Consider the following 20,166-nt stretch of genomic DNA (forward strand, 5'->3'; position numbering starts at 1 on the left):
GTAAGATTCAATAGAAAATTGAATCTTAGTATCACCTGTGATACTAAGAACCAGGAAAATCACAATCTGAATGAGAAAAAACATCAACTTATGCCAACACTAAGATAGATGTTAAAATTTTCAGATAGAGATTCTGAAGCAGCTGTCATAAAAATGCTTCAAAAAGCACTTATAAATTCTCTTGAAACAAATGAAATATAGAAAATATAAGCAAGGAAACAGAAGTTATGAAAAGAACCAAATATAAAAATGAAAAATATATTATTTTAATAAGAAACTTAAAAACTTACCAAATGAAATTGATGGTAGGGTGGAGATGACAAAGGATAGAATCAGTGAACTTTGAGGACAGATCAGTAATATTTACCCAATGTGAACAAAGAGAAAATAACTGAAAAAATAATTGACAGAAACTCAGGGAATTGTTGGATAATAACACAAGATTCAACATTCATATCATCAGAGTTCTAGAATAAAGGAAGAAAGAGAGTACAGTAGAAAGAGTATTCAAAGAATTAAGAGTTGAAAACTTCTTAATTGGTTAAAGAAATAAACATACAGATTCAAAAAACTGAGTGAACCTAAACAGGATAAATCTAAATAAGCCCACACTAGTATATATCATAACTAAACTTCTGAAAACTAAGTCCCAAGAAAAAAATCTTGAAAGCAGTGACAAACATATTACCTATAGGAAAATATTAATTCAAATGACAGCAGATTTCTCATCTAAAACCATGGAGGCCTGAGGAAGTGGCATAATATTTTACAGGTGCTGAATGAAAAGAACTGTCAGTTGTGAAATGTGACCTACTTTTAAAGAATGACTAAAGAAAGTTTTTCAAGTTCTTTCTTTCTACAAAGAAAATGAAGGAAATGATAAGGAATATTTGAACATCAGGAAAGAAAAAAGAGCAGGAATAGGTACATATAATAGACTATCCTCATGAATTTTAGAAATCATATGTGAGAATTGGAAGAAAAATGATAATCCCATCTGATACTCAAAACTCTAAATGGAACAAGGTTTCCACAATTAAAGTGGTAAAATGATGGCATCAGAAGACTGTGATAAATTACATTTATATATTGTAATATGAAAAGACATACAAGGAAATATGCTACTATAAATAAATAAAAATGAAATCCTAAAATATGACCCCTAGGGAAGGCAAGAAAAGAATAACAGAGGAACAAGAATTAGAGGAAACAAACTGAAAACAAACAATAAAATAGCAAACTTAAACTCACCTACCAAATTACCTTAAATGCAAATGGTGTAAATATACAAATTAAAAGGTAAGGATTGGTAGAGTGGGTTTAAGGAAAAAAAAAAAACCTAAACGATATGCAGTTTACAAGAAATTCCTTTCAATTTCAAAGAAACTAGATCACTCGTAGATTGCTGGTGAGAATGTAAAATGATACACTCTACAAAATAGTTTGGAAGTTTCTTTAAAATTAAACATGTACTTACCACACAATGCAGGAATAGCACTTTCCACACATTTATCCCAGAGAATGGAAAATGTATGCCCATAAAATAACATGTACACAAATGTTCATGACACTTTATTTATAATAGCCAAAATTGCAAACAATCCAGATATCCTTCAGTGAGTGAATGGTTAAAGAGAACTGTGGTATGTCCATGTCATAGAATACTGCTCAGCAATAAAAAGGAATGAACTGACACAAAAACTTGGAGGAATATCTAGAATCTTACACTGAGTGGGAAAAAAAGCCAATTCCAAATGGTTGCATACTGTATGATTCTATTAATATAAATTCTTGAAATGACAAAATTATAGAAATATAGGACAGATTAGTATTGAGGGGAGCAAGAGGAGGTACCAGGGAAGTAGATGTGGCTATAAAAGGAGAACACAAGGGATATTCCTGTTGAAACTGTTCTGTATCTTGATTGTGGTGGTGGGTACATGAATCTACATATGATAAAACTGTATAGAACCACATCCACACACACAAGTGGGTACCAGTAAAACTGGGTGGACTGTATCAAAAGTAATATTCTGATTGTGATACTGTTCTATTGTTTTGCAAAATGTTACTATTAGGAATATCTGCATAAAGGGTTATTTCTTACAAGTGCTTATGACTTATGCTTTTCTGTTGTACTCTAATTTTTTACAATGAGCAATGTAGTGGGTATCTGTTGTTTCTACCTGGCCGATATCCATTACCTCTTCCTCTGGAAAGAATGTTCAATTTTGCTTTGGGAAACTATGTCCTATACCACACTGGAAACAGTCTTGGCAGTACTGTCCATCAAGATGTCTCACCATCCCTAGGCACTGTGCCAAATGAAGTTCACTCTTCCCTAAGTTTTAACCTTGAGCAGAGTTGACAAAGATTAATTCATCCTAGCTGGAGTGCTCTGATGAGACCATGTATTAGTTCTAGCTACCTGATCTCTGCAGCTGCCTTCCTTCTGTTAATTTCAGAGCTTATTTCTTTCCCCTGAGCCTGTGAGATACCCCCACAGTCTTCAAATAAATCTCATTTTGCTTAAGTTATTTACATTTGGTTCCCATTATTTGCACCTCAAGAACCCAATCAAATATATGCACCCTTCAAACAAACCTAACACAAAAATGTACCAAGTTTTAAATTTTTAATTGTAATTTTCACTCTGTAAGACCTTAATTAAGCTTTCATCCATAAACTGTTGCTCAAAAATGAATAGATTCTTACAAGTGAACTTAATGGAGTGTACAAATTTAACTGGAGTTAAAAGATTAAGTCCTAATTATAAGCCAAACATGCTATGTCCAAGTGACATGAAAATACATGGATATGGCTCCTGCTCTCAAGTCTCACAGGTAAGTCAGAGAACTGTAACAAATAACTATAATGTAACATGGGAACTGCTATGACACAAGTGTATCTAAAATGCTATGCCAACATACAAAAAGCCAATTCAGTAAAGAATAAACTATGAATTTTAATCCATTCTGGCTGGGTTTTAAATAAGTATTCTCATAGAGGATTTACCAATATTTTTTCTAAGTCAGAGCATAAACATACATTGTTAATCTTATATTAGAAAGTAAATATTAACATATACATTTCTAATCGTTTAAATATTTTCATTATTAATCTGCAGAATATTAAGTATCCCAACACTAGTATAAGTCAAATGATGAATTTAATAAACCTTAATGTAGACGAGGTTTCTAAAATTGAGACCAAACGATGATTACAAACTGTATGAACATAAAAAGCACGCTTAATAAATAATCATTCATATAATAATATCACTATTATTTAATTTCTGGACTAATTATCTAGTTTTATAAAGTAAAAATCATGCATCCAAAGGTAAGTTTAATAAAATTTGTAAAAGAGTGCTTTATAATTGCATAATACTTCTTTAGAATAAAGTAATACTTCTTACCTTCTGGAGTTGGAATGCACCCCAAGAAAAAGAAAGGAGAAAAAAAAAACCTTTTAATTTTTCTTTACAAAGCAACAATAAAGCCAAAAAATAACCTGACCCTTACCCTCCCAGCAATATCCACAATTACTCAAATTAGTAACCCCCTTTTGCTACATAAAACATTAATTTCTTCTTTGAAATTGATGTTAACCCCAAATAGCATATCAAAATATGTCTAAAATGCACAATTAAATTCATCTAAGTAGTCTAAACCACTTCAGAAAACAGCTGCAGTATCTTAACCATGTGACAGAGTAAAATCATTAGGGCAGTTTAGAGTTAAAAGTGGATACAATGAGTATTTCCCATTCTTTAATATCCTTCCCATGCATTTCAATTTCAAAGAGCCATCATAAAGCCATCAGCTATGGACCCTAAGGTTTATTAGCATCTGTTTGATCCATAATGGAACTCACTATAAATCTGAATAACAATGGCTAAGAATACTCTTTTCTGTATTTTGTTTCTGTTTTTTCATTATTAATTTTTTTCTGACATTCCTACCAGGTTTGTGGGCTTGAAAGCAGACTGCAACTAGTAGATAAAGACGACACAGGCTTAATCACAAAGGTAACAGCTAACCTTAAATAAGGTGTTGATTTAATAAATAATTTTCTTCACTTCAAAACTGAGCTCTTACTGATGAAAAATCACTTCAAGGCAATTCAGCTTGGCAAATAACCAAATTATCTACCCTGCGGGAGTAATGATTTCTGCTGAAAAGGAGTAGAGGATGTTGATTTTATTTCCTTTGCTATATATAATACCTTTATACAAGATGAGGTAGGGGAAAATTAGGTGCTGATTAGTTTTTGGTATGAGGTAAACTAAAACATATAACCTTAAGTACCATGTAAGAGAAATCATTTTCTTCATAATAAAAATATTAGTACTAATCAGATGTGACTGGGACTCCCCCAAACAAGAGGTAAAATTTCAATCTGGAAAATGTTTATCAAGCATGATCTTTCCTAGACGGTTCCCAGAGTTCTTTACAAATCCCAACCCTAAAGGAACTTGCTACTTTGCTTGGGAAAGAAGACTGAAACAAAAGAAAAACTCCTTGCTTAGATAACAATGTTGAGCTCTGCAAAACAGTACATAAAAGACCTATTTAAATGTTCACTTTTTAAAAAATGTACTGACCGTTTCAGAAGCCGCATTATAATGATTGAGGTTTTTATTTCAAATTCTTCCAGAAAGCAATCCGTAATTAAACAACAACCAATCTAATGTTGCTAAATGTCAGCATAAGTTTATTTGAGAAATAATAGTACAAATACATTAATCATAAGGATATGGAGAACTATAGATGTAAAAGCAGAATGATATACTGAAAGAAAACAAAAACCAAGGTTTCTAGTTTCACTGAGCTGGTTGTATGACCCTGGCCAAGTCTCAATCTCCATGGGCCTTAATCCTTTAATAATAAACGGAGATGTAACTAAAATATCTTTTCCAGCTGTAACACTATGATTGAAATAATGTGATTAATATAGAAAAGGAATGGAAGAGGGAGAAGAGGGGGGGGAAATTCATTTTAGAGCACTGTTAATCAGAGGCAGCATGTTATAAAACAAGTAGATAAACTTCATTGGCAAGGAATAGATGTCCAAGTCATCTGCTTATCCCCAAATTTGCCAGTTCTACTATATAGCTAGCACTTAGCCTTCCTTTCCATGTCTTTTTCCATAAAGAACCAATGCTTTTAAATACTCTTTGACTTCTTTCGGAGGTGACAAGTAATATCCTAATTTAGAAGCTAGGCAGTTGGCCACATTAATTTATTCGCTTACCCATGCCACCCCTACAGTGTGAAGATTCAAATTCATGTCTCACTAAAATTTCTAATTATATACCATGAACCCTTGGAATCACTAATAAATGGTCTAATTAATTCACAAAATGCTCAATTCATGTATGATAAATTCATGAACAAAAATCCTAATTTCTTTTTCCTTTTCTACTCATGAATGGAAAGACAAGAAAAACTAGTCAGAGAATAGGGTCTCTTGAACTGAATCCTATTTTTTTCTTCTTTCCTAAAAACTCTTTCTCAGCTGACACAAGAGTCTACAACTAGACCAGGTGCAGTGTCTCACACCTGTAATCCTAGCACTCTGGGAGGCCGAGGCGGGCGGATTGCTCGAGGTCGGGAGTTCGAAACCAGCCTGAGCAAGAGCGAGACCCTGTCTCTACTATAAATAGAAAGAAATTAATTGGCCAACTGATATATATATAAAAAATTAGCCGGGCATGTTGGCACATGCCTGTAGTCCCAGCTACTCGGGAGGCTGAGGCAGCAGAATTGCCTGAGCCCAGGAGTTTGAGGTTGCTGTGAACTAGGCTGACGCCACGGCACTCACTCTAGCCTGGGCAACAAAGCGAGACTCTGTCTCAAAAAAAAAAAAGAAAAGAAAAGAAAGATAATACAACTAGTAAGATGTAAGATGAGCAAACCAGGTTGAGAAAACTCCAAGGGGAGAAAAAAACACTAAAGGCAATCACTACTTTAGAAGGAAGACTGGAAGTCCTGCTACACTTAATGCTGTGTTAAAGTACATCTGTAAATATGAATGGTAGGCATGACTGATGAAGAGAAAAACCCTGTTGTGCATCCAGTCTAAGAATAAAGCAGTAATGAGTGATAACAGCAAAGGATTAGCAGGAATGGTTTCAAAGAATACATAAGCACTTGTTTTATATGCTTGTCATTTGGTGTGTGTGTTCAGTCAATAGTGTGCATGCTTAACGTGTAGGTTTAGTTGCTCTATTTTTTATAATAAGTCAGAATATCCACATTCCACATAAATAGTCTTATCTGTTCTTATCTGTTAGCTACATACTGGAATATTCAAGTGATAAAATGTCTGCAGTTTACTTCAAAATAGTCTGGGTGGGAGGACTATTTATAATTTAGGATGGAGGATACATACTTATGTTTTAGTCTGGAACTTTCCAAAAGTAAAAATTTATATTTTAAGAAAGTGTCTTCAGAACCTAACTTATAAATCTAAACTTGTAAGAAATGTACAAGTATATCATCACAAAAGGAAAAGGATGTATTTCTGGAGTCTATAACATATCAGGAACTGTTTATTCATTAATGTCCAAAACAGGTAGTAGATACTAACTTTTAAAAACAGATACCTATTCTACAGCCTCATATCTGTGCTATCTTTTGTATTGCTCTCTTGACAAAATCACCCATACTTACCCTTCATGAAGTACAAAACCTTTTGGGAGTGAGGGGTCTACAATATGCCCTCAATTAATCCTTAATTCACCAACCAGGACGTTAACTTTACCAGTTTATCCCTCAGTTCTTCACTACACTAAATAGCAGCTATTCAATCAGGAGGCCTAGAAATTATTTTTTATTTCCTCCTTTTATTTCACCTTCCACATCCAATCCATCAGTAATTCCTGCCCATTCTACCTAAAACATATTTCAAATCTATCTATTCTCTTCAGCTCCATTTACCTTCACCTTAATCCAAACTACCATATCCTGCCTAATCTACTGCAATAGCCTAGTTTCCTTAATTCCCTCAACTCATCACTGACACAGTGTATTCTTTATATAGTAACCCATAATGCTTTATCTAAAATATAAACCTGGCCAGGCGCGGTGGCTCACGCCTGTAATCCTAGCACTCTGGGAGGCCAAGGCGGGCGGATTGCTCGAGGTCAGGCATTCGAAACCAGCCTGAGCAAGAGCAAGACCCTGTCTCTACTATAAATTGAAAGAAATTAATTGGCCAACTAATATATAGAAAAAATTAGCCGGGCATGGTGACACATGCCTGTAGTCCCAGCTACTCAGGAGGCTGAGGCAGGAGGATTGCTTGAGCCCAGGAGTTTGAGGTTGCTGTGAGCTAGGCTGACACCACGGCACTCACTCTAGCCTGGGCAACAAAGCAAGACTCTGTCTCAAAAATTAATTAATTAATTAATTAAATATAAACCAAACTACATATCATCTTGTTATTGTCATATGCAAATGTCTGAGATAGGTGTATTATTTTCCCACAAGGGCTGACTACACATATTTGGACAGAGCAATGCTTAAACATTTAACCATACCAACGGATTCACACTGGTTTGTTGTGTTCTATTTACATCTACTAACTTACTTGATAAAAGAACCAAGGTCCAATTGTGGAACTAGTCAATGCTGAGTTACCAAACACCTCATCATAAAATGCCTGTGTTAGATAGTCTATTACAGATTATTGATAACCTCTTCATTGCACTTTTAAAAATGACTAGAAAACAAAAGGTACACTAAAATCTAGAATTCTATTCTATGTCAAATAAAAACAAAATGATTCTGACTTGAAGTCTGTGGCTTAATAGAGTATGCATCCATGAATTTAATTAAAGCTTAACCCAATTTCATGATTTAAAACTGACTTCAAATTTGGTGAAGACAACAAGCCAATGACTATCTGTCTAATTTTCTCATTAAAACTAAAACCTTTGAACAAAAACACAAAAAGTGATTCCCCCCGCCACATACACAAAAAACCTATATACAATGTTTATAGTGGCATCACACGTGACAGCCAAAAAATGTTAACAACCTAAATGCCCATCAATGGATGATGGATAAACAACCTGTGGCACATGCACACGATGAATATAACATAAGCTAACCTTCAATTCATTACACTAAATGAAAGAAGCAAGTTACAAACAATCACATATTACATAATTCCATTCATATAAAATGTCTAAAATAGGCAAATTCATGGAGACAGAAAGATTTGTAGGGCTGGAGGCAATGAAGAGGGAGAATGAGAATGACAGGTAGTAAATATGGAGTTTCTTTTTGCAGTGATAAAGATGTTTTGGGTCAACATGCTAAGATCCACTGAACTGTACCCCTAAAAGGGTGGCTTTCATTACTTGTGAATTATAACTTAATTCTTAAAAAGCAACTACCTAAAACACTAAAAATAAAAAAATAAAAAAACTGGAATACTAGGAAGTCAAAACCTGATTCATATGGGGTTATGTAGTAAAGAATTTGCCTTTACCCAAAGAAATGTCTGGCCTTTGTCCCTGGCTTCTGGAAGGTAATCACCAGTCCCTAGAGAGCCTTGGGCTGGCCAGATGATAACGATATGATTTAGAGTGGGGGCTTTGAGACACTCAACAATGAGATTTGGGGTAAAGATTTAGGTGAGATTTAGGGTCAGTCAGCATCAGTGGATTTCTGGAGGAGCTGGAGACTAGAAACTGAGATCAGCCACATGGACAGTCAAACATGCCTACAAGATGGAGCCCCAATAAAAACTGGGCATGCGGGCTTGAGAGTGCTTTGCTAGTTGACAATACTCCATGCATATTCACACAGTAATGTCTGTAAAATAACATTTTCTTGAGTCCATGGGCAGAGAAAGACTGAAAGCTCTGTGTTTGACTCTGCCCTATATGTTTCTTTCCTTGGCTGATCATAATCCATAACCTTTCCCTGTATCTTTCCCATATCCATGAGCATAATGACTTTCACTGACTTATGCAAGCCCTTCTAAGCAAATTATAGAACCTTCAGAGTGCTTTTGGGGACCCCTGAAATAAGCAGTTGGTCTAGTAAGTGAAGGCAGTCATATGGACTGTTACTTCTAATTTCACAGTTGGCTGAACTCTCACAGAATGAACTTCCAAGGTTTTTCTCTCACCATTTTGGCTAAAGAACAGGTCCTAATTGGGGAGGTGCACAACTGCAGTTTACAGATAAAACTCTGAGAGCAGTTCTGTCTTTCTGGCCAGAAAACAGGGAAATAGGGCCCTTGCAGGCAGGCAAAAGCATGGTGCGGGGAGTTCCAGAGAGAACAGAACTGGAGAAAAGAATTCTCTACTATCCATCCAGAAAGGCCTGGGCTCGTTCCTGAGCTGTGAATAAGTGAGGCATTCCCAACCAACACAGCAAAGGCTTTGAAAATTAAACCACTGCTCAAATCTCAGACTAATCCTCAGTGGCAAATACATGGGACACACCCAATACAGCAGAGTAGAGGCTTTGAAAACTGAACTGATAACTGAACCAACATTTGTAGAAGGTCATGAGAACATGTAGTCTGCAACCAGATATGTTGACTGCGTACGGTATAAAAAAAAAAAAAAAAAAACAGAACCTAAAAAACACAATATTCATAATGTCCAAAATATCTTAAATTTCTCAATATATAAAGATCCAGGGAAATATAAGGAATGTTCAAGGAAAAAGACAACCAACACTTGCCAATCCTGATATTACCCAGATGTTGAAATCATCAGACAAAAAATGAAAGCACTCCATGAGATAAACATAAATGCAATTAAAATTAATGGAAAGACAGAGGTTTTCAGCAAAATAGAAACTTTAAAAAAGAAAACAAGAATTTTAGAATTAAAAGGTACAATGTCAGAAATAAAAATCTCACTGGATGGGCTCGATAGCTGAATGGATATAACAGAGAAGAATGCAGAAATATGAGGATAGAGCAATAAAAGTTATCTAAGCTGAAATACAGAAAGAATAAGGTTCAGAAACTCAGAGAATAGTAGTAAAATACTAAGAGGTAATCATGTCACTGGACTGCCAGAAGAAGAGAAAGAATATGGAATAATAAAAAACTTAAAGAAAGAATGGCTGCAAACTTGCTAAATTTACCAAAAGATTCAAGAAGCTTGGTAAACACTAAATAGATTAGACACAAAGAAATCCACACCTCGCCACATTAAAATCAAACTGCTAAAAACTAAAAATAAAGAAATTATCTTGAAAGCAACCAGAGAAAACAATTTACGTAACTTGCAACAACGATTCAAATGACCATGGATTTCTCATCATGGAGGCCAGAAGACAGTGAACTAGTATTTTTTTTTTTTTTTTTGAGACAGAGTCTCCCTTTGTTGCCCAGGCTAGAGTGAATATTGTGGCGTCAGTCTAGCACACAGCAACCTCAAACTCCTGGGCTCAGGCGATCCTCCTGGGCTCAGGCGATCCTCCTGCCTCAGCCTCCCAAGTAGTTGGGACTACAGGCATGCGCCCCCATGCCTGGCTCATTTTTTCTATATATATTAGTTGGCCAATTAATTTCTTTCTATTTATAGTAGAGACAGGGTCTTGCTCTTGCTCAGGCTGGTTTCGAACTCCTGATCTCAAGCAATCCGCCCGCCTCGGCCTCCCAGAGTGCTAGGATTACAGGCGTGAGCCACTGCGCCCAGCCTGACCAATATTTTTAAAGCACTAAAAGAACTATTAACACAGAGTTCTATCTCCAGCAAAAATATTCTCCAAAATGAAGGCAAAACAAAGACGTTCTCAGATATCTTTTCTTAGGATTTTCTTAGGTAACTAAGAAAATTCACCACAAATATACTGCTCTAAAAGAAATATTAAAAGACAGTTTATTAGACTGAAAGGAAATAATACTAGAGGGAAATTTGGAACAAATTTGGAAGAGCAAAAGAAATGGTAACTATCTGGGTAAACATAGTCTTTGAACTATTAGTATGGAAAGCAAAATTAATAACAGTGTATGGTGGGGTTTTCCACATGTAAGATGTAACACATACTATAACTAAAACATAAAGAGGATGGGCAGGCTGGTCAAGGTGGCTCATGCCTGTAATCCTAGTACTTTGGAAGGCCAAGGTGGGAGGATTGCTTGAGCCCAGAAGTTCGAGACCAAGCTGAGCAAGAGCGGGACCTCATCTCTACAAAAAATAGATAAATTAGCCAGGCGTGGTGGCACATGCCTGTAGTCCCAGCTACTCAGGAGGAGGATAGCTTGAACCCAGAAGTTGGACGCTGCAGTGTTCTGTAACAGCACCGCTGCACTCTAACCTGGATGACACAATGAGACCCTGTCTCAAAAAAAAAAAAAGGATGGGTAAAGGGACCTAAATGGTTGTAAAGCTTCTACATTTTATCTGAGGTGGTAAAATATTAACTCTAAGAAGCCTGTGAAAGGTATGGGTTGCATATTATAATCTCTAGAGCAACCACTGAAACAAACAGATAGTCAAAGAGCCAATAAAAAAAAGAAAATGGAATACTACAAAACACTCAAATAATTCTAAAGAAGGTAATAAAGAGGGGACAGCACAACAAAAGTATGGAGGAAAAACAGAAAATAAATAATAAAATGGGAGAACAGATCTAATCATGTCAGAAACCAGACTGGATTTTTAAAAAACAACTAAATGGTACCTATAAAAAACCTACCTTAAATATATAAAGACATTGAGAAATTAAAAGGAAAAAATATGTACTATACAAACACTAATCAAAAGTGGCTCTGTTAATATCAAAACAGACTTCAAAACAAAGATTATTACCAGGGATAAAGACGGTCATTACATAATTATTGCAGGGTTGTATATGCACCTAACAACAAACATTCAAAATACATAAAGGAAAAACTGAAAGAACTGAAAGAAAAATAAATTCACAATTATTCTTGGAGACTTCAATACTCTTCTCTCAATAATCAATAGAATAAGTAGACAGAAAATCAGTAGGAATATAGAAGACCTGCCAGGTGCCGTGGCTCATGCCTATAATCTCCTCACTGTGGGAGGCCAAGGCAGGAGGACTGGCCTTCTGCTTAAGGCCAGAAGTTTGAGACCAGCCTAGCAACATAGAGAGACCTCATGTGCACAAAAAGTAGAAAAATTAGCCAGCTGTCATCATGTGCCTGTAGTCCCAGCTACTCGGGAGGCTGAGGCAGGAGGATTGCTTAGCCCAAGAGTTTGAAGTTGCGGTGAACTATGATTACACCACTGCACTGTACCCAGGGCAACAGAGTGAGACTCTGTCTCAAAAAGAAAAACTTAAATTTAAAAAAAAAACTTTTTAAATAAAAATATTTACACTCAATTTTTAAGGGACATACTACAGAAAGTGAGAGATATTAATTTATGTTTCACTTTTTCGTATCAACAGAGCAAATCTAATTTATTTCCAACCCACTAAATTTTGGCCACAAATCAAAACAAAAAACTTTTAAACTGTTTTAAAAAACAGCCAATAAATAAACTCCAGTAGAATTTCATGTTAAAGATAATTGTACAGAAGTTTTTAAAAAGATACATTTTAAAAATTAGGAAAAAAGAATTTCATGTCAAAGAAAAGAAAATGATTTTCTACAATATTTTCTTTTTAAAAAATATAAAAGAAAATGAGAATTGAAATCTAGGTCAGACAATAGCTATTTATCTAAAAACATATTGTTGTCCATTTACAAATATTGTTTAAAAGCACTGCAAATTTTTCCACCTCGAATGAACATCTATCTCTCTAATGTAGACTCCCAAATTTCTTAATATACATAGTATATTTATTTAACATAATTTTAACATTTCTTGATGACAGAGTCTTAATTATGAATGATTTGTGCTACGATTATGTGCTACTGTAATATAGTAAGGCTCTTAGAGATTAAAGTGTATAATCTTTGATCCTATGTTAATTGACCCCAGCCTATTATATCTGAACATGATAAGACTTTCTATGTCTTTTCCTTTTTATCCTTTTTGGCTAAAGTTATTTCTTCCTAGACTATCTGTCTACCTCTAGCATTTTCCCTGCACTAAAGTAATTATTATCTGCTATTGACCAAGCTTATTAAATCAAAAGCCTGAAGTGATAGATGAAGGCTTGAAGATGGCTCCAGGCCTTGCAAACAATTAAAGTGCATGGGCATGGTAAAAGCTATACCCTCTTTCTCACTAAGAATTTTTTAACTTACTTCTGGTCTTAAAATTATCCAATGACTTAAAAACTGCAAAGATCTGACAGCTGAATAAATCAGAAATTATCAAAGTACTTATTACTAAATAATCAATCTTCAAGACTAAAGTATATACTACTAATGCTACCAAATACTCTAATCAAGTATTATAATTGTTACTAATAATATTTTTAAAAACTCACCTGATTTCTTTTAGTCCTTCTCTCTGGATAACTTGAAGAATTTCTTTATGACTCATGGGTGTATTGGGGTATTTTTCTAAGACCTGAGAAACAAGTATACAATAATAAATTACTTCATCTAATTTTAAGTTCTTAATATATATAGATGTAATTATTTATTATAATTCTGTCTTAATAATTATATCCACAACATACATATCTCCAGAGACTTTTCATCCCTTATATTGTGCGAGATACCAGGTAGAAAATTAACTGAATGTAAACCAGATCTTAGTTAAACACAGTGGTGTGTACTTATAATTCCAGGCTAGGCAACATAGTGAGACCCCGTCTCTTAAAAACAAATAAAATAAAATAAAAATCAGATCTTCTTCCCTTCAGTTACAAACAATAAGTCAAATGCTGAAGCAGAAACTGATCAAAAAAGCTAAGATTAATAGCTCAATTACTCACTATTAATGAATGTGCAATTGTTTACTTCTGCCTCCATCCCCATATCCCATCCCTACTTGTGGCCTATTGTAATCACGTTAAGATTATCTATTTTTACATCTCGGGCAAAGCCTAGTACCACATGGGTGCACAATAAATTCTTAACCAAAACAAATAAATAATACATGTTTATCTGTGTTCTGGTTCTGATAAAGACAGAGTAAGAAAATTCCATCCTGTCTCTCCCATTAAATGCAACTAAAATCCTGGACAGAATGCACAGAACAGCAATGTAAGGACTCTTAAAATGAGAGCAGGTCACTTGAGGAGGAAACCACAACAAGCAGTACCACTAGCCCAGTAATTAAGTTTCCTGGTTTAGTTTCTTCTGGTACATCCCAGTCTGGACTCAAAGGCAGCCTCCAACCCAGAACTGCACACTAAGTACAGACAGAAAGTATTCTAAGAGAATAGTCTTCTCTTTTTTGGTCTGAGGCACAGTAAAAGGGGCCCTTGCAATGTGTTAGATAGTGGGATGAGAAATCCCCTGGGTTTTGGTTTGTTTGGCTTTGAGGGTTTTTTTATTGTTGTTGTTTTTTCCTTTTCTTTCTCTCTGCCCTTGTCCCAGGCAATCCCATGGCAGTATTTGTGGTGATACCAGTAGTTGCTATGCAGGGACCGAAAACTCAAAGAAAAGGGAACCTGTTGGTCCCACAAATATGAGGGAAATCCCCATGATTTATATTCTTTCTCTACTGTCCGCCTGCTTGGCACTGAAGGCAGATGAAGCAGCATAAACTGTGTGGCAAAACAGAGAAATGAAAATCTCAGTTTTCTAGCTAGAAGACAAGGAAGAAAAGTCTCTAGGAACCAAAGAGCATCAGTGAACTTGCAAAGAGAAAAGAGATTAAGAAAGTGATACCATGAAGTTCTACAAACATTCCCAGGGTCACTCCGGTGCTATACATATATAGATTGACCTTAAGCAACATGCCATCAGCTAGACCAATACCCAGTTTCCAAATACTAAGTGGTGCGCACACAAGACAGATCCAAGTAACTCTACAAATACTTTGAAATCTAGACATTAGAGTTTTAGTGCACAGAAGGTAGATAGACACTTGTAACTTGAACCTAACAAGGTCAAATGCCAGCTAAAAAAAATCCCTCTCCCTTCTCCCCAAATCAATATTTTCCATAGGACTTAAGACGGTAACACAACACAAGATCAAAATGTCTAATATACAATCCAAACTCATTTGACATATGAAGAATTGTGAAAATCTCAATAAGTCAGCATAGAAAAGACAAGCTACATAAAACGAATTCAAGATGACAGGGATGTTGGAATTACCAGACAAAAGCAGCTATTATAACTATGCTTGAAGAATTCAGGGTGAATATTCTTGAAACAAATAAGATAACAGTGTCTCAGCAGATACATATGTGTGTATTTATTTTGAGTTTTATTTTGTTTCATATATGTACATTTATTTAAAATTTAGTTCAGATTTTAGAACTAAAAAAATACAATAGTCAAAATTTAAAACTGACATTCCCTAGAAAGGCTCAATAGGAGAATCTCTGGAGATAATAGTGGAAAAAGTGAGTGAACTTGAAAATAGAGCAACAGAAACTATCCAATCTAATTAATACAGAGGGGAAAAAAAATAAAATAAAATAAATAGAGCCAATGGAATATCAAAAGCTCTAACATTCATATCATCAGAGTCACAAAAGAAGAGAAGAGAGCAGAAAACTTCCCAAACTGGAGAAAAATAAACACTTACAATTTTAAGAAGATCAATGACTCTCATACAAGATTGAATAGATATCTGTACCCAGATATATTGCAATCAAACTATTGAAAACTAAAGACAACAAAAAAATCTTGAAAGCAGCCAGAGAAAAATGATGCATTCCAGTTAGGAGAACAACAATTCAAATGGCCATGAATTTCCCATCAGAAACCATGGAGGGCAGAAGCAATGGAATAACATTTTGGAACGAAGAAAGACAAGAACTGTCAATCCAAAGTTCCATATTTAGCAAAAATATCCTTCAGGAATGAAGGAGAAATAAGGACATTCTCAAATGAATGAAATTACTACCAAAAGACTTGGTTTAAATAACATCTTTTTAAATCAATTCTAGTTTCCTCTTTTGTTTTGATCTAAATTTTAGGCAGAAACTCTCTTATCCCTAAATCAACTTCCATTCTTACCATTTAAAAACTAAAGACCCTTCAGCTGTTAAAAGATGCCAATGAAAGCTAAAATTGAAATAACTTTCAAGAATCTACACTAGTGTATTAGCACAGTAAGCCATAACAACAGATAAAGGACTGGTGTAATAGAAATCATTAATGTCAGATATCGTAGATCAGCCATGTAGATACCACAATGTGATATGACCAGCTACCATTTATGAAGAAGATATAAGCAAGGGCTTTCTTTACATCCTCTCATTTAAATGTCTCAGCAACCTTAAAAAGAAAATCATTATTATCCTCATTTAAAAAGTAGGATAACTAAGGCTCAGTCATATTTCCATACATAATACAGTAAGATAAGTGGTAGCCAGAATCCAAATCCCGGTCCGCACCACTATTAACACACTGTGGCAAAAAGATCATTAATGTCAGATATTGCAGATCAGCCATGTAGATACCACAATGTGGGAGGCCAAGGCAGGAGGATCACTGGAGCCCAAGAGTTTCAGGTTGCAGTGAGCTATGATGATGCCACTGCACTTTAACCAGGGCAACAGAGTGAAACCCTGTGTCAAAAAGAGAAAGAGAGAAAAAGAAAGAATTGAAAGAAAAGAAAGAAAAAAAAATGAAAGCCTTAAAATTATTTTTTGCCTTTTTAGTGAGGATTTTGCTGATTTCCCAGGTGTTCTGTTCTTTAAGGAAAAGGAGGAAACCAGTTAGTTAAAACTGCTTAAGGAGGGAGGGGGGAGGGAGGAGGGGGGTGGGTATATACATACATAATGAGTGAGATGTGCACCATCTGGGGGATGGTCATGATGGAGACTCAGACTTTTGGGGGGAGGGGGGAAATGGGCATTTATTGAAACCTTAAAATCTGTACCCCCATAATATGCCAAAAAAAAAAAAAAACTGCTTAAGGACAGTTTATTTTCCTTTTAAAAATGTTTATCACAGTTAGAACTAGTTTTAATTTAGAAAAGTATTATGCTAAATTTTCTCAGAATATGTAAAGCTATAAATAGTTGGGGAAGAGAAAGGAAAATATTTTTCAATTACAGACTTTAGTACTATACTTTTAAAACTTTTTATTATGAAAATTTAAAAACATTTACAAAAGTAGAGAGAACACTAAGAAGAACCACCATGTACCCATCACCCAGCTTCAACAAATTATCAACACAAGGCCTAGCTTGTTTCATTCATCTATACCTCCCGCAACTCCCACTCCACAAACTGGGTTATTCTGAAGCAAATCTCAGACATTTCATCAACTAATGCTTTAGAGTATGTTGCTCTAAAAAGACCAAGGACTTCTAAAAATTTTTCACACCTCAGAAAATGTCTATAATTCCTTAATATCAACTTATTTTGTCAGTATCCCCAAATTTTCATGGGGAAAAAAACTTTCTTTTAACAGTTGGTTTGTTAAAACTGGTAGACCCATAATATTGCATTTGGTTAACATGTCTCTTTTAAGCTATGGATTTCTCCCACCCTTTTTTCTTCCATTACTTACTGAAGAAAACAAGTGGATTGTACTACAGTTTCCTACATTCTGTATTTTGCTAATTATATGGTCCTCTGTCCCTTGTATTTCTTGAAAATTAGAATGGGCACCTCGAAGCTTGCTCAGATTCAGACTTTGTTTTAGCAAAAAAACTTCATAGGCAGTATTGTATACTTCCTATCACACCACATAAGAACACCCAAAATATCTGTGGGTCTCTGTTTTGAGCTGCCAAGGTGGATCAGTGGGACAGATGTGGTCCACCTGATCCATATATCATAGTTTCCCATCAGCATTCCAACCCAATTGTTTCACCAGCCTACCTCCACTCATTATTTTATTTGGGGGCTGAAAAGTGCTGATAGTCTAGCATTACTTTTTCATATATAAGCTAAAAATGCATCTAAAAAGAAATGCTTTCTTCCTCAACTATTTGGTTACCTGAGGTAAAAGTCATATTAAAAAAAAAAAAAAGGACCAGGCACTGTGGCTCACAATTATCTGGGTGTGGTGGCATGAACCTATAGTCCCAGTTACCTGGGAAGCTGAAATGGTAGGACTGCTTGAGCTCAGGAGTTTCAAGTTAGAGTCAGCTGTGACTGCAAAACTACACTTGAGCCAGAGTGAGAGTGAAACCCTGTGTGTGGAGGTGAGTGGGGTCTTTTACTGTCACATTTATTACAAATATGTTTTCCAGTTTATCCTTCATCTTTTTACTATTGATTTTCTATAGAGGATTTTTATGTATCATAACTGATTGATCTTGTCTTTTTATTTCTTTTAGCACTTCTACATGTCAGTGTAGCTTCCCTCCCTTCAATAGCTTAATAATTTTTCTGTATTTGTTTACATTTAACTCTTGTAATTCACATAAGAAAATGTGCATAGATAGAAGTGAGGAAAATGTGCAGTCATTAGAAAAAACCAAGAGGGAAGAAAGAAGAAAAAAAACACCAAAATACTCACATATATTTTTGAGCATAAATACTATGTCAAACCATTACCTTCTTTTAGAAGTTTTATGTAAGTGTAAAGACTACAGTTTTGCAAAACATTTAATTTACTCTAACCACAGGAGGGCAGTGTTTATCAAACAAAACTTAACTCCACTGGAACCGTTTGAACGACAAAACATAATTTTTAGAAAATACTTTATGACAATAAGAATAACCACTCAGTCACGCCTGTAATCCTAGCACTCTGGGAGGCCAAGGCGGGTGGATCGCTCAAGGTCAGGAGTTCAAAACCAGCCTGAGCAAGAGCGAGACCCAATCTCTACTAAAAATAGAAAGAAATTAATTGGCCAACTAAAAATACACAGAAAAAATTAGCCGGGCATGGTGGCACATGCCTGTAGTCCCAGCTACTCTGGAGGCTGAGGCAGAAGGATTGCTTGAGCCCAGGAGTTTGAGGTTGCTGTGAGCTAGGCTGACACCATGGCACTCTAGCCAGGGCAACAGAATGAGACGCTGACTCAAAAAAAAAAAAAAAAAAAAAAAAGAATAACCATTCAGAAGATTTAAAATCAACACTACATGGAATTAAAGTACAATAAAATATATTTTCAAAGCATATTTAATACATCTACTTCTTAGCTTGTAGATTTCTCAAGCTCATAAAAGGGAAATGAAAATTATATTTTCTGAGCACTCAAGAATAATCTAAGATTCGAGTTTGAGTCTAGCCTAAATAACAGCAGTTATTTTAATCACTGTTGCACTTGAGTTCATTCCAGACATCCACAGGTGCACAGGGTCTGATTTTTCTATAATCAAGATGATTTTATCAATGTGTTAAATTTAAAATGTCCAAACTAACAACATGGTGATCTTTACACATTTATATCAGAGTTTTAAGGCTCATTTACTACCCAAAAGCTTTAATTAGAGTAACTAAGGCCATGGCAGTAAATGAAATCAGCCAGGGAATATAGAGTGAAAAGAGATGAGAACCTATGCTACAGAACAATATACCAACCATTTAAGAGCCAAAGAAGAAAAACTAGCCAATAGACTAAGAAGTGGCCAGAGGGATAAGAACACCAGAAAACTTTGGTGCTTCAGAAAAGACTAAAGTATTCTATTTTTGCACACCCAGGGCATAACCTTAGTATTCTAAGGTTCAGTTGACCAACAATGTCAAAAGCTGCCTACAAGTTGAGATAACAACAGAAATCTATCCCCTGTATTTAGCAACAAGGAGATTTTTAATTAGCTTTACAAATTCAGATTCCACTTAATCTGGAAGGAAGACATCAGACTTGAGGGGGTTGGTTTAGCACTGAATGGTAGTCTGGAAGTGGCCACAGGAAGTGAAAACAGTTATTCCTAGAACTGAAATGTGGAGTTAAGGGATAATTGTTTTGTCAAATGGAGTTTCACTGAACCAGGATAAAAGGAGACCCAAGTATCCCCAGATACTCCGACACAAGAGAAAAACAAATTCAGATAATTTCTGACAAATCCCTCACTATCCAAACTTGTGCTACTTACCATGTGACGCTCAGGAACAAAATGAATTCAGAGGATGCAGTATCCCTCACCTACCAAACTCAATGTACAAACACTCACTGTGGAAGTTCAGGAGTTAAACACATGAGAATAACAGGAACACACAGAATTTAG

At 35.3% G+C, this 20,166-nt stretch overlaps 1 protein-coding gene across 3 annotated transcripts in view; it reads right to left on the reverse strand.

Annotated features, from left to right (window-relative positions):
• ASXL2 (ASXL transcriptional regulator 2) overlaps positions 1–20,166 on the reverse strand; it is a 110,704-nt gene that overhangs the window by 61,945 nt on the left and 28,593 nt on the right. For 2 of the 3 annotated variants that reach the window (XM_012788150.3, XM_076000611.1), the window contains exon 2: positions 13,392–13,474. The exons of the other annotated variant lie outside the window; for it this stretch is intronic. In XM_012788150.3, coding sequence (XP_012643604.1) covers positions 13,392–13,474 — 83 coding nt within the window. The remainder of the gene's footprint in view (positions 1–13,391; positions 13,475–20,166) is intronic. 3 annotated transcript variants of the gene reach the window in all.

The sequence above is a fragment of the Microcebus murinus genome, chromosome 3, assembly GCF_040939455.1.
Source record: "Microcebus murinus isolate Inina chromosome 3, M.murinus_Inina_mat1.0, whole genome shotgun sequence".
Lineage (NCBI taxonomy): Eukaryota > Metazoa > Chordata > Mammalia > Primates > Cheirogaleidae > Microcebus > Microcebus murinus.